The sequence below is a fragment of the Pristiophorus japonicus genome, chromosome 10, assembly GCF_044704955.1.
Source record: "Pristiophorus japonicus isolate sPriJap1 chromosome 10, sPriJap1.hap1, whole genome shotgun sequence".
Classification (NCBI taxonomy): Eukaryota; Metazoa; Chordata; class Chondrichthyes; family Pristiophoridae; genus Pristiophorus; species Pristiophorus japonicus.
This window is the reverse complement of record NC_091986.1, coordinates 199,930,025-199,944,327: the sequence shown is the minus strand read 5'-3', so window position 1 is coordinate 199,944,327 and position 14,303 is coordinate 199,930,025. Positions and strand designations below refer to the sequence as shown.

The following is a 14,303-nucleotide window of genomic DNA, read 5'->3' as shown; positions in this document are numbered from 1 at the left end:
TTCTTACATTACAACAGTGACTACACTTAAAAAGTACTTCATTGGCTGTAAAGTGCTTTGGGACATCCGGTGGTCGTGAAAGGCGCTATATAAATGTAAGTCTTTCTTTCTTTCTGAAGGGGAAGGTTTATGCACATTTTAATAAAAGGAAGTAACAATTGCCATATATATGGCTAGGAATGGAACTGTCCCATGTGAAGACAACCTTTGCTTACCAACGTGTACGGTTTTTACTTGTTTGGTGGCTGCATTCCAGCAGCACACCTTCTGTCCTGTGATATCCACATACACAAGGCAACCGTGCTTTTCTTCCCAAACTGGGCTCTCTCCAATTCTACTCTTGTCCTTCACGACACACTCGATCTTAATGGAAGCCATTGCCTGTGAAAAATATTTAAAAAGTCACTTAATAATCAGGCTCCTTTTCAGCCAGCACAGATACAATGGGCTGAATCATCTTCTTTGCACCAATCATCTTCTGTGATACTAGAAATGCAAGATTATACCTATCAAGAAAGGATGAACAGGCTGGGTCACTTTTCTCTTGAAAAGAGAAGGCTGAGGGGTGACCTAATAGAGGTCTTTAAAATTATGAAAGGTTTTGAAAGAATGGGTACAGAGAGAATGCTTCCATTTGTGGGGACGAGCACAACTAGAGGCCATCAATATAAGATAGTCGCCAAGAAATCCAATAGGGAATTCAGAAGAAACTTCTTTACCCAGAGAGCGATGAGAATGTGGAACTCGCTACCACAGGGAGTGGTTGAAGCGAGTAGTATAGATGCATTTTATGGGACGCTAGACAAGCATATGAAGGAGAAGGGAATTGAGAATTATGCTGATAGATTTAGATGAGGAAAGATGGGAGGAGGCTCGAGTGAAGAATAAACGCGGTCATGGACTGTTTGGGCCGAATGGCTTGTTTCTGTGTCGTATATCCCACGTAATGAAATGGAGGAATCTACGCTGTTAACGACTCCCGCCATATCGGGCGTGAGTTTAGCGACGGCGCTACAGCGTTGCGCCCCGATCTCCTGCGCCCGGAGATCGTGAAATCACCGGCGTGCTCATCGTCCCGTTAGCATCCCGGCCCCAAAATTCACTTCCGCCCCCTGCAGCAGCGCCGGTGAAAACACCGACAGCTGCAGGAGTCGTGCAGCGGCCGGCCACTACCGGGGCGATGGTTAAAGGCGAGGTGGCTGAGGTAGGTAAAAAAGAACGTGCATTTGTTGATACCGTTTTCTTAGCGGGTTCCTGCCGCGATCGTTCAGCCCGATGCTCTGCTTGAGTGTCGGGCTGATCGCACGGGTGCCCCGCTCCCTTGGTGGGCCAGGAAGGTGTGTTCTAAATTGCAGAGCCTGCACCAATCGCCCTTCCCTATAAGGAGCGGAGGGGCCCTTTGAAAGCGGCAGCGCTGCACGGCCCAGTGTGCAACACTGCCGAGGTGTCCACCGCACCTGCGTCCTGTAGCACTCCAAGAAGGAAGTGGAATGCTTGATTTAGTGCTCCCCTTCCTTCCTGGAGCACGAAAGACCTGGCGTTAAGTTTCCCGGCTTTCAAAAGTTACCGCTCCCAAACAGGGCGATAATGAATTTCTCCCTCTTAGGATTTGTTGAAGGAAGGTCGTGTCTGACTAACTTGATTGACACTTTTGAGGAGGTAGCAAGGAGGGTCGATGATGGTCGTGCATTTGATGTTGTCTACAAGGATTTTACCAAGGCCTTTGACAAGGTCCCACATGGCAGGTTGGTCAAAAAAGTAAAAACCCACAAGATCCAAGGGAAAGTGGCAAGCTGGATCCAAAATTGGCTCAGTGGTAGGAAGCTAACATCCAATGGGTGTTTTTGTGACAGGAAGGCTGTTTTCAGTGGGGTTCCACAAGGCTCAGTACTAGGTCCCTTGCTTTAGTGCTATATATCAATTAATTAGACGTCAATGTAGGGGGCTTGATAAAGAAGTATGTAGATGATGCAAAAATTGGCCATGTGATTGATAGTGAGGAAGAAAGCTGTGGACTGCAGGAAGATATCAAGTGACTGGTCAGGTGGGCAGAACAGTAGCAAATGGAATTCAATCCGGAGAAGTGTGAGATAATGCATTTGGGGAGGGTCAGCAAAGCAAGTGAATACACAATAAATGGTAGCTAAGAAATTTAGAGGAACAGAGGGACATTGGAGTGCATGTCCACAGATTTCTGAAGGTAGCAAGACTGGTATACTTTCTTTTATTCATCATGGCATAGAATATAAGAGCAGAAAGGTTATGCTTGAACTGTATAAAACACTAGTTAGGCCACAGCTAGAGTACTGGATGCAGTTCTGGTCACCGCATTACAGGAAAGATGTGATTGCACTAGAGAGGCTAGAGAGGAGATTTACGAGGATATTGCCAGGGCTGGAGAATTTTAGCTGTGAGGAAAGATTGGATAGGCTGGGGTTGTTTTCTTTGGAACAGAGAAGGCTGAGGAGAGATTTAATTGAAGTGTATACAATTATGAGGGGCCTAGATAGAGTGGATAGGAAGCTCCTTTAGCAGAGAGGTCAATAACCAGGGGGCATCGATTTAAAATAATTGGTAGGATGTTTAGAGGGGATTTGAGAGGAAATGTTTTCACCCAGAGGGTGGTGGGGGTCTGGAACACACTACCTGAAAGGATGGTAGAGGCAGACACCCTCACCACATTTAAAAAGTACTTGGATGTACACTTGAAGTGCCGTAACCTGCAGGGCTATGGACCAAGAGCTGGAAAGTGGGATTCAGCTGGATGGTTCTTTTTTGACCGGCGCGGACACGATGGGCCAAATGACCTCCTTCTGTGCCATAAATTTCAAAGATTTTATGATTTCTGAGTCCTGACCATTGATATCAGTCATAACATAGGTTAGTTCTATTATTTTCATGGATGCATCTACAGACTTATTCTTTTCTGTACATGTAAATATATATGTCGTTTATGATACGTCCCGAGACCATACTGTGTAGCCTTTTAAGCTTCTGACACCACGAGAAAGTTTGGCTTAGAAATTGGCCTCCTTAGTGCCTCCCGTTACCGCCTCCGGGGGGCGCTAACAGGACACTAATGACCAACCGATCGGGCGATGAGATGAACAACTCCCGCTAACTTCGGCAGGAAATTAGCACGCGGCGGGAGGGCGTTGCGCCTCGATCTCCTGCGCCCGGAAATTGTGACATCATTGCCTTGCGCATCGCCCCGGTAACACCCAGGACCCGAACTTGGGTTCCAGCCCCTGCAACAGCGCCAGGCAAAAACACCGGCAGCTGCAGGAGGTATGGATCGGGAGACCGGGTGCTTTGGGGTGAAGTTTAAAGGGGAGGTGGCCAAGATAAGTGGAAAAAATGTTGTACTTCTGTTTTTCACTTTTTGGGCGATTTTGTTTTGGCCGCGATCCATCCGCCCGGTACTCTGCTGCAGTGCCTGGGGCTGATCAACCTGGCACTCTGCTGCAGTGCATGGGGCTGATCAGCCTCGCACTCTGCTGCAGTGCATGGGGCTGATCAGCCTGGCACTCTGCTGCAGTGCATGGGGCTGATCAGCCTGGCACTCCGCTACAGTGCATGGGACTGATCAGCCTGGCACTCTGCTGCAGTGCATGGGGCTGATCAGCCTGGCACTCCGCTACAGTGCATGGGACTGATCAGCCTGGCACTCTGCTGCAGTGCATGGGGCTGATCAATCTGGCACTCTGCTGCAGTGCATGGGACTGATCAGCCCGGCACTCCGCTACAGTGCATGGGACTGATCAGCCCGGCACTCTGCTGCATTGCATGGGACTGATCAGCCTGGCACTCTGCTGCAGTGCATGGGACTGATCAGCCTGGCACTCTGCTGCAGTGCATGGGACTGATCAGCCTGGCACTCTGCTGCAGTGCATGGGACTGATCAGCCTGACACTCTGCTGCAGTGCATGGGACTGATCAGCCCGGCACTCTGCTGCAGTGCATGGGGCTGATCAACCTGGCACTCTGCTGCAGTGCATGGGGCTGATCAGCCTGGCACTCTGCTGCAGTGCATGGGACTGATCAGCCCGGCACGCTGCTGATCGGGCTGGATCGTGGCTGCCGTCGGGGACCAGCTCACTGTGCCCAATACAGAGCTGGCAGCAATGGGCCTTCCCTTTAAGGGAGGGAAGCAGCCTCGGAACACGACAGCACTGCACGGCCCATTGTACAGCGCTGCACCATGACCGTCCCGCCTGCGGCCTGTAGCGCTCCAGGATGGAAGTGGAAGGCTTGATTTAGCGCTCCACTTCCTTCCTGGAGCGCAAACACCTCATTTTTTTTCAGTTGAAAATCATTCGCGCCTGCCGCTAATTTTTTCAACTGTTAAAAGTTGATGCTCCAAACGGGGCGCTCCCGAATTTCTCCCCTTAAGTCTTTGTTATGTTGTGCTAATAATACTGAATGCAAAACCAAGAGTGGCGGTCATGGAGAAAGCCTTTTAGCTGAGCTTAAAAAGCACGACCATTGTAAGGAAGTGAGGGAAATCGAGCAGGTGCTGTCTTGCAGCTTGGGCTCAGTGACTGGAAGGTGTGAGTCTCCATGATGTTGTGGGCATCATTCATTATAAAACATGAACAACTAAGCCTCTGCTTTTAGAACCTTAACTCCTGGCACAGGGACAATGGTCTGTCCAGCAGTGTTACCCAACAATTGGCACCTGCAGTCAGAAACATCGAAACATAGAAACATAGAAAATAGGTGCAGGAGTAGGCCATTCGGCCCTTCGAGCCTGCACCGCCATTCAATGAGTTCATGGCTGAACATGCAACCTCAGTACCCCATTCCTGCTTTCTCGCCATACCCCTTGATCCCCCGAGTAGTAAGGACTATAGAAACACTATAGGAACTCGTGTTATTCAGGTGGGAGACATGGAGGAAAGCACAACCTCAAGATGTTACGAAAGCAGGCAAAGTGCTTTGAACCAACTGTTGTTGGGTCCACCACTCTCCGCGGTGAAGGTTTTACATTTGAAATATTATTAATATTATAAAATGGCCACTTTGCACGTCAAAACGTGAAATCAACTTTAGCATTTAAAAGAGAGAACTTGATTTTAGGAAATAAATAAATATAGTGATTAATAAATATAAAGGTCTAAGGTGCCAGCTGTGGCTCAGTGGGTAGCACTCTTGCCTCTGAGTTAGAGGTCGTGGGTTCAAGTCCCACTCCAGGGACTTTAGCACATAAATCTAGACTGACACTCCAGTGCAGTGCTGAGAGAGTGCCGCACTGTCGGAGGTGCCGTCATTTAGATGAGATGTTAAATTGAGGTTCCGGTCTGCTCTGGAGGGAAAGGTAGAATAGTAGTTTTGTTATTGGACAGCAATCCGGAGATGTATGTTCAAATCCCATCATGGCAATTTGTGAATCAGTACTGGCACTGGAGTCAATCACCGCAAATCCCAAACCAAATTCAAAGTTTTCAGGTCATAGCCTTACTGTTAATTAAACAAACCCCCGAGGCAGGCAGCTGAGCTCTCTGGGTTGCCCGAAAGGCTTACACTTGCAATGTGTTCAGCCCTGGAATCCAATCCCCATTGATATCGCAGAAGCTGATCCGAAATCCTGGAACTGTGAGTTGGATTTGGAGGCCAGCGTTTATACCAGAACAACTGCACGTTTGAAAGATTTTGTACATTCACAAATACCACAAAGTATTTTTCTTGACACCGCAATTCAAGCTGCAGACTTTCTGCGATGATGATGGAGGGGTGGAAGGGAAGGTGAAGGTTCATATCACAAATCACTGAAAGTTAACGTGCGGGTGCAGCAAGCAATTAAGATGTTCGCCTTTATTACAAGAGGATTTGAGTATAAGAGTAAAGACATCTTACTGCAATTATATAGGGCCCTGGTGAGACTACACCTGGAGTATTGTGCACTGTTTTGGTCTCCTTACCTAAGGAGGGATATACTTGCCATCGAAGGAGTGCAACGAACGTTCACCAGACTGATTCCTGGGATGGGGGGATTGCCCTATGAGGAGAGATTGCGTTGACAAGGCCTATATTCTCTAGCTTTTAGAAGAATGAGAGGTGATCTCTTTGAAGCATCCAACATTCTTACAGGGCTTGGCAGGGTTGATGCAGGGAGGATGTTTCCTCTGGCTGGGGAATCTAGAACCAAGGATCACAGTCTCAGAATAAGGGGTCGGTCATTTAGAACTGAGACGAGGAGAAATTTCTTCACTCAGAGGATGGTGAATCTTTGGAATTCCCTGCCCCAGAGGGCTGTGGAGTCTCAGTCTTTAAATATATTCAAGAAAGAGATCAATAGATTTTTGGATATGGGGATAGTGCAGGAAAGTGGAGTTGAGGTAGAAGATCAGCCATGATCTTATTGAATGGCAGAGCGGGCTCGAGGGACCAAATGGCCTATTCTTGCTCCTATTTCTTATGTTCTTATGTTGTAATAATGTGAAAAGGGCAGCTTTAACAAACAGAACAAAATGACATCCCTGATGGCAATCAGCACCAGTAGCAACCATTTACCTTTACCACTGATTCAACATAGCATGGCTAGCAAAGTTGGCAGAGAAAAAAATCTTTAAAATAAAATCTCCCACCTTGTAATAGACCCTTTACATTTGAACCCCTGCCCCACCCCATCCACGGCCTTAATAACACTGGATGTCAGTAATGGGCAATATGTCGGATGATGTATTCCCATCATTAATATATAATTTTGAGTACCATCAAGATAAAACAATACAGTGCTCTGGTCAGACTGAGTGAGTACTGTGTCCAGATGTGGTCACCAAGAAATAAGGGAAATGGTAGAGAGAATAACCACAAGGCTGACCCCTAGTTTCAAAGGTCTGAGTCATGAGGATAAGACAGAAGAAACCTACAATTTTCAGTCTGGAAATGAGATGAAGACATCTTATAGAGGTATATAGGATAAGGGAATACGATCATACACACAATGACAGACAGGTAAAGACACTCTGGCCCATTGCGATACCTTGTGTATTACAACATATACCCTCTACCCCACCTGAAACCATGTGATCTCCTGGGAGAGGTGAAAAACCAGATAAAAAAACCCAGGCCAATTTGGGGGGGGGAAACTGGTAAATTCCTGTCCGACCCATCTAGGCAATCGAAACTAGTCCAGGTGATCAATCTGAATGGAAAAGGTTAATCCGGAATACTATTTTGAATTCAACTGTGGGAAAAGCATAAGGAGGTAGCGGTTCAAGCTAGGAAAAGACCAATTTAGGACTGATATCAGAAGGTCCTTCTTCACTCAAAGAGTGATCTATGAGACAAAAACTTTGGGATCTTTTGAGAAACAATCAGATGCTACAGTGGGGTTGGAGGCTGTAGCGTCTTTTTGGATTATGATAGGCCAAATAGCACTCCTCGTGTGTCAGCTGTGGCTCAGTGGGTAGCACCCTCGTCTCTGAGAAGATTGTGGGTTCAAGTCCCACTCCAGGTACTTAAGCTTATAAATCTAGGCTGAAACTCGAGTGCAGTGCTGAGAGAGTGCTGCACTGTCAGAGGTGCTGTCTTTCGGATGAGCCATTAAACCAAGGCCCTGTCTGTCCTCTCAGGTGGATGTAAAAGATCCTCTGGCACTATTTCGAAGAAGAACATTGGAGTTATCCCTGGAGTCCTGGCCAATATTTATCCCTCAATCAGCATCACTAAAAACAGATTATCTGGTCATTATCACATTGCTGTTCGTGGGAGCTTGCTGTGTGCAAATTGGCTGCCTTGTTTCCCACATGACAACAGTGACTACACTCCAAAAGTAATTAATTGGCTGTAAAGTGCTTTGAGATGTCCGGTGGTCATGAAAGGTGCTATATAAATACAAGTCTTTCTTTTTTCCTTATCTGTATGTATCTTATGATCAGAGTGCCCAACAGCATCTTGAATGACTCCAGAATGCTGGCCTTTATTGCCCTACTCAGGGAAGTCATTCCTGGTATTTGTCAATCAACCCGGTTCCCTTCTCTCTGAAAGAAAGGGAAGTATTCACAGTTCATTTCATAGGGAAAACAGCTGCTATAGAATGAGTGATCTGAAAACAGATTAAACTGCCTCTACTCATCATCATAGGCAGTCCCTCGGAATCGAGGAAGACTTGCTTCCACTCCTGAAGCGAGTTCTTTGGTGGCTGAACAGTTCAATACGAGAGCCACAGACTGTCACAGGTGGGGCAGAGAGTCACCGAGGGAAGGGGGTAGGTGGGACTGTATTGCCGCACGCTCCTTCCGCTGCCTGCGCTTGACCTCTGCATGCTCTCGGCGTTGAGACTCGAAATGCTCAATGCCCTCCCGGATGCACTTCCTCCACTTAGGGTGGTCTTTGGCCAGGGATTCCCAGGTGTCAGTGGTGATGTCATACTTTATCAGGGAGGCTTTGAGGGTGTCCTTGTAACATTTTCGCTGCCCCTTTGGCTCGTTTGAGAGTCTCGTGTCTGGCATGCGAACTATGTGGCCTGCCCAGCGAAGCTGATCGAGTGTGGTCAGTGCTTCAATGCTGGGGATGTTAGCCTGGACGAGGATACGGATGTTGGTGCGCCTGTCCTCCCAGGGGATTTGTAGGATCTTGCGGAGACATCGTTGGTAATATATCTCCAGCGACTTGAGGTGTCTTCTGTATATCGTCCATGCCTCTGAGCCATACAGGAGGCGGCTATTACTACAGCGCTGTAGACCATGAGCTTGATGGTAGATTTGAGGGCCTGGCCTTCAAACACTCTTTTCCTCAGGCGGCCGAAGGCTGCACTGGTGCACTGGAGGCAGTGTTGAATCTCCACATCAATGTTTGTTCTTGTTGATAAGAGGCTCCCGAGGTATGGGAAATGGTCCACGTTGTCGAGTGCTGCGCCATGGATCTTGATGACTGGGGGGCAGTGCTGTGCGGTGAGGTCAGGCTGGTGAATGACCTTTGTTTTACAGATGTTTAGCGTAAGGCCCGTGCTTTCATATCCTTCAGTAACAACATTGACTATATCCTGGAGTTCAGTCTCAGAATGTGCGCAGAAGCAGGCGTCGTCCGCGTACTGTAGCTCAACGACAGAGGTTAGGGTGATCTTGGACCTGGCCTGGAGGCAGCTTGGTTAAACAGCTTCTCACTGGTTATGTAGTTTAATTCCACTCCAGCGGGGAGCTTGTTGGCAGCGAGGAAGATTGAGAAGAGGGTTGGGGTGATGACGCAGCCCTGTTTGACCCTGGTCCGGACGTCGATTGGGTCTGTAATGGATCCGTTGGTAAGGATCACAGCCTGCATGTCATCGTGGAGCAGGCGAAGGATGTTGACAAACTTTTGGGGGCATCCGAAACAGAGGAGGATGCTCCATAGACCCTCGCCTTTGTAAGGTCGAAAAAGGCCATGAATAAGGGCTGGTGCTGCTCCCTGCATTTTTCCTGCAGCTGTTGCGCTGCAAAAATCATGTCCATTGTGCCCCGCAGGGGACGAAATCCACACTGTGACTCCAGGAGGAGCTCCTCGGCCACAGGGAGAAGGCGGTTGAGGAGAACTCTAGCGACAACTTTCCCAGTGGCTGATTCCCCTGTAGTTGCCGCAGTCGGACTTGTCCCCCTTTTTTAAAGATGGTCACGATCACTGCATCTCTGAGATCTCCTGGCACGTTCTCCTTTCTCAGATGAGAGAGATGAGGTCATGTATCCGCGCCAACAGCGCCTCTCCGCCATTTCACACCTCAGCAGGGAATCCATCCACTCCGTAGCTTTCTTATTCTTGAGCTGTTTCATGGCTTTTCCTACCTTGTGCAACGGTGGGGTTTCACTGAGGTGGTGGCGGGTCGCATGCTGCGGGATGGAGTTGAGAACACTCACAAACACTCACAAACAAATACATCGTCATCATCATCGGCAGTCCCTCGAACGAGGATGACTTGCTTTCACATGAGTTCACAGATGTTTCAATGAAGGGCCCGATATTCTAGTCCTGAACTCCAATTGAAGGAGTGGAAGATGCCTGTGCGTGGATTTTTTTAACATGTGGTGACCATTGCACATCAGCCACCACACGGGCTTGACAGAGCTAGGCTTTTATCCAGTAGCAAAGAATAACCAGGACAACTGGAAACCTGCTCTGCTGCACGGACCTAGTGCGCTCACATATCGCAGTGTGGGCTGGCCCGTGCTGCCCCTGGGCCCTCGGCTCTTCTGGGCCCCATACCCTCATTCACCGCACCTCTGCCATGATCTCTCACCGCACCTCCGCCACAATCTCTTGCCATATCTCAGCCATGACCTCTCTCCGCTCCTCCGCCACAATCTCTTGCCATATCTCAGCCATGACCTCTCTCCGCTCCTCCGCCACAATCTCTTGCCATATCTCTGCCATGATCTCTCGCCGCTCCTCTGCCACGAAAACATTCGCTGCACCTCCGCCACGATCTCTCACCACACCGCCGCATCAAACATTCGCCGAACCTCCGCCACGAACACTCGCCGAATCTCAGCCACGATCTCTCATCGCCCCTCCGCCTCAATCACTCGCCGTACCTCCGCCATGATCCCGCACCGCTCCTCCGCCTCAATCACTCGCCGTACCTCCGCCATGATCCCGCACCGCTCCTCCGCCTCAATCACTCGCCGTACGTTCGCCACAATCTCTCGCCGCTCATCCGCCCCGACCTTCCCGCTGTTCCGCTGTTCCAAGGCTTCACCAATGTTCCTGCCCACGCTCCAAACGGCGACCTGGGTTTTGATGACATACACACACAGTGGCAAAGAGGCCGTCCTGAGAGCTTGGACCTGGCCCCGAATCTTCCTTGGAGCCCAGGCCACCAATGCGGAACTCCCTTTTCAAGAGATGGGGGCTGCCTTCAACCTCCCTTGTTCGATACACTCAGAGATTTGCTTTCAAGTCCATTGGGCAATTTTACTGTTGTTTAGTTGTGACCCCAGCCAGAGAATAGACACTGCCTCAGCCCACCAGTATCCACACAGTAACATTACAAGGGAAACACATGGGGAAACATGCCCCTGAACATTTACAGAAGGGGAGGAAAGAAAACCGAAAAGATAATGGTAAGTACCTGGTGGCTGTACGTTTCCTCCGCTGCTTTAGATCGATGTGAACAGATTTCAGTTGAAAAAACAAACCCATGAAGAGGTTGGTCAATCATTAATGGGAATATTTTGTTACGTTTATCCCTGTCAGCACTTTAGATTATCTTTTAGACATAGGTGACTTGGCCTGATTCTATGTCTGTCTGTGCTGGATCTCCCTAAATCTCACAGCACATTTATTGTCCAACTGGAACTGAAAAGACTTTTCTTATAAATGTAATTTTACACATTATCCCATGTTTGGAGCTTGAATTGTCTGGAATTCCCTCCCAACCTCTCCGCCTCTCTCTCCTCCTTTAAAACGCTCCTTAAAACCTACCTCTTCAACTGCCCTCATATCTCCTTCTGTGGCTCGGTGCCAAATGTTATTTACTAACGCTCCTGTGAAGCGCCACTGGGACGTTTTGCTACGTTAAAGGCGCTATGTAAATGCAAGTTATAGTTGTTGACCACATGACTCTGGAGTGCAAGCACACTATGACCGGTTGTCCCAGTAACGCTCCAGGTAACCAGTGAGTACCACACGGGATTGACTATTTCCTCCAACCTGAACTGACACTTGTGATTTTAGTTATTCGCCCCGAGACTCCATTCCCAGTGTGGAATCAGACCCGACGGCAGTTAACTGATCAGATAATCCCACAACATGGAGCTTACCATGCCTGATTTGAAGTATTTGCAATTTCTGGTCATTAAAAGGAATAGGGCATGCTGATCTTCCACCCTTCCCAGTCTTGCAATTTCGGAGCTGTCGTACATTCATAAGAAATAAGAAATAGGAGCAGGAGTAGACCATTTGACCCCTCGAGCCTGCTCCGCCACTTAATAAGATCATGGCTGATCCGATCATGGACTCAGCTCCACTTCCCTGCCCGCTCCCCATAATCCTTTATTCCCTCGTCCTTCAAAAATCTGTCTATCTCCGCCTTAAATATATTCAATGACGCAGCCTCCACAACTCTGCAAAGAATTCCACAGATTTACAAACCTCCGTTTTAAATGGGCGGCTTCTTATTCTAAGACTATGTCCCCTAGTTTTAGTTTCCCCTGTGAGTCGAAATATCCTCTCTGCATCCACCTTGTCAAGCGCCCTCATTATCTTATATGTTTTGATAAGATCATCTCTCATTCTTTTGAACTCCAATGTGTTTAGGCCCAACCTACTTAACCTATTCCTCATCTCTGGTATCAACTTAGTGAACCTTCTCTGAACTGCCTCCACTGCAAGTATATCCTTCCTTAAATACGGAGACCAAAACTGTACGCAGTGCTCTAGGTGTGGCCTCACCAATACCCTGAAAAGTTGTAGCAGGACTTCTATGTTTTTATACTTTATCCCAAATGTAATAAAGGCCAACATTCCAATTGCCTTCCTGATTACTTGCTGTACCTGCATACTAGCTTTTTGTGTTTCATGCACAAGGACCCCCACGTCCCTCTGTACTGCAGCACTTTGCAATTTTTCTCCATTTAAATTATAATTTGCTTTTCTATTATTTCTGCCAAAGTGGATAACCTCACACTTTCCCACATTATACTCCATCTGCCAAATTTTTGCCCACTCACTTAGTCTGTCTATGTCCCTCTGCAGATGTTTTGTCTTCTCCTCACAATTAGTTTTCCCACCCATTTTTGCGGGGGATTTTAGTTTGAGCAGACTATCTTTTTATTGGTGTCCTGATTGTTTGGAGGAGGTGGGGCACTTGTAGACATCCATGGTGACATTGGATTGTGCCTAATAAATTACTGGTCTAATACTCACTGAGAAGGCAGTAACCTGGCTAAAATAATTTACTGAACCAAATATGGACAATCCTCCAACATCAAGCCATCCAGTCTACAGCTGTTGATATATTATATCTCCATGATCACAACACAGTATGTGCACTTTAGCAAGCAACTTTTTATCTTATCTTTATTTGCACATGTGCTTAGGGTTTAGTATTTGACTTTTTGTACATTTTCTCGTTTGAGGCCTCCCTATGAATTGGATTTGGTTTGAAACCAGCACAGGCTTTAAAAACAGGAGTTAATAGATCTCAAATGTATGAGGACACAAAAAATCTGCAAAAGGACATAGACAGGCTAAGTGAGTGGGCAAAAATTTGGCAGATAGAGAATAATGTTGGAAAATGTGAGGTCATGCACTTTGGCAGAAAAAAATTAAAGAGCAAGTTATTATTTAAATGGAGAAAGATTGCAAAGTGCCGCAGTACAGTGGGACCTCGGGGTACTTGTGCATGAAACTCAAAAGGATAGTATGCAGGTACAGCAAGTGATCAGGAAGGCCGAAGGTATCTTGGCCTTTATTGCATAGGAGATGGAGTATAAAAGCAGGGAAGTCTTGCTACAGCTATACAGGGTATTGGTGAGGCCACACCTGGAATACTGCGTGCAGTTTTGGTTTCCATATTTACGAAAGGATATACTTGCTTTGGAGGTAGTTCAGAGAAGGTTCACTAGGTTGATTCCGGGGATGAGGGGGTTGACTTATGAAGAAAGTTGAGTAGGTTGGGCCTCTATTCATTGGAATTCAGAAGAATGAGAGATGATCTTATCGAAACATATAAGATTATGAGGGGGCTTGACAGGGTGGATACAGAGAGAATGTTTCTACTGATGGGGGAGACTAGAACTAGAGGGCATGATCTTAGAGTAAGGGGCCGCCCATTTAAAACTGAGATGAGGAGAAATTTCTTCTCTCAGAGGGTTGTAAATCTGTGGAATTTGCTGTCTCAGAGAGCTGTGGAAGCTGGGACGTTGAATAAATTTAAGACAGAAATAGACAGTTTCTTAAATGATAAGGGAATAAGGGATTATGGGGAGCGGGCAGGAAAGTGGACCTGAGTCCGTGATCGGATCGGCCATGATCTTATTGAATGGCAGAGCAGGCTCGAGGGGCCGTATGGCCTACTCCTGTTCCTATTTCTTATGTTCTTATGTTCTAAATGGGTATTAGGCACACACAAGACCTTGACTCGGTGACAGCTGGTGGATCACTTGCTGCCACCCTCACCTCTGAGTGGGTTCTAACACCCCTCCAGAGACGAGCACAAAAATCTAGGCTGATGCTCCAGAGCAGTACTGAGGGAGCGCTGCACTGCTGGAAGTGCTGTCTTTCAGATGAGACGTTAAACCAAGGTCCAATTTGCTCTCTCAGGTGAACGTAAAAGGTCCCACGGCACTATTTCGAAGAAGAGCAGGGGAGTTATCCCCGGTGTCCTG

The 14,303-nt window shown here is 47.6% G+C and overlaps 1 protein-coding gene across 1 annotated transcript in view; it reads right to left on the bottom strand.

Annotated features, from left to right (window-relative positions):
* The window catches only part of LOC139274894 (regucalcin-like), a 36,297-nt gene extending 25,235 nt beyond the window's left edge, over positions 1-11,062 (bottom strand). The window contains exons 1-2 of the mRNA XM_070891618.1: positions 11,045-11,062; positions 216-381 (exon numbers count right to left, since the gene is read on the bottom strand). Of these exons, the coding sequence (XP_070747719.1) occupies positions 216-378 (163 nt within the window). The 5' untranslated portion in view covers positions 379-381; positions 11,045-11,062. The remainder of the gene's footprint in view (positions 1-215; positions 382-11,044) is intronic.
* Between the last annotated feature and the right edge of the window lie 3,241 nt (positions 11,063-14,303).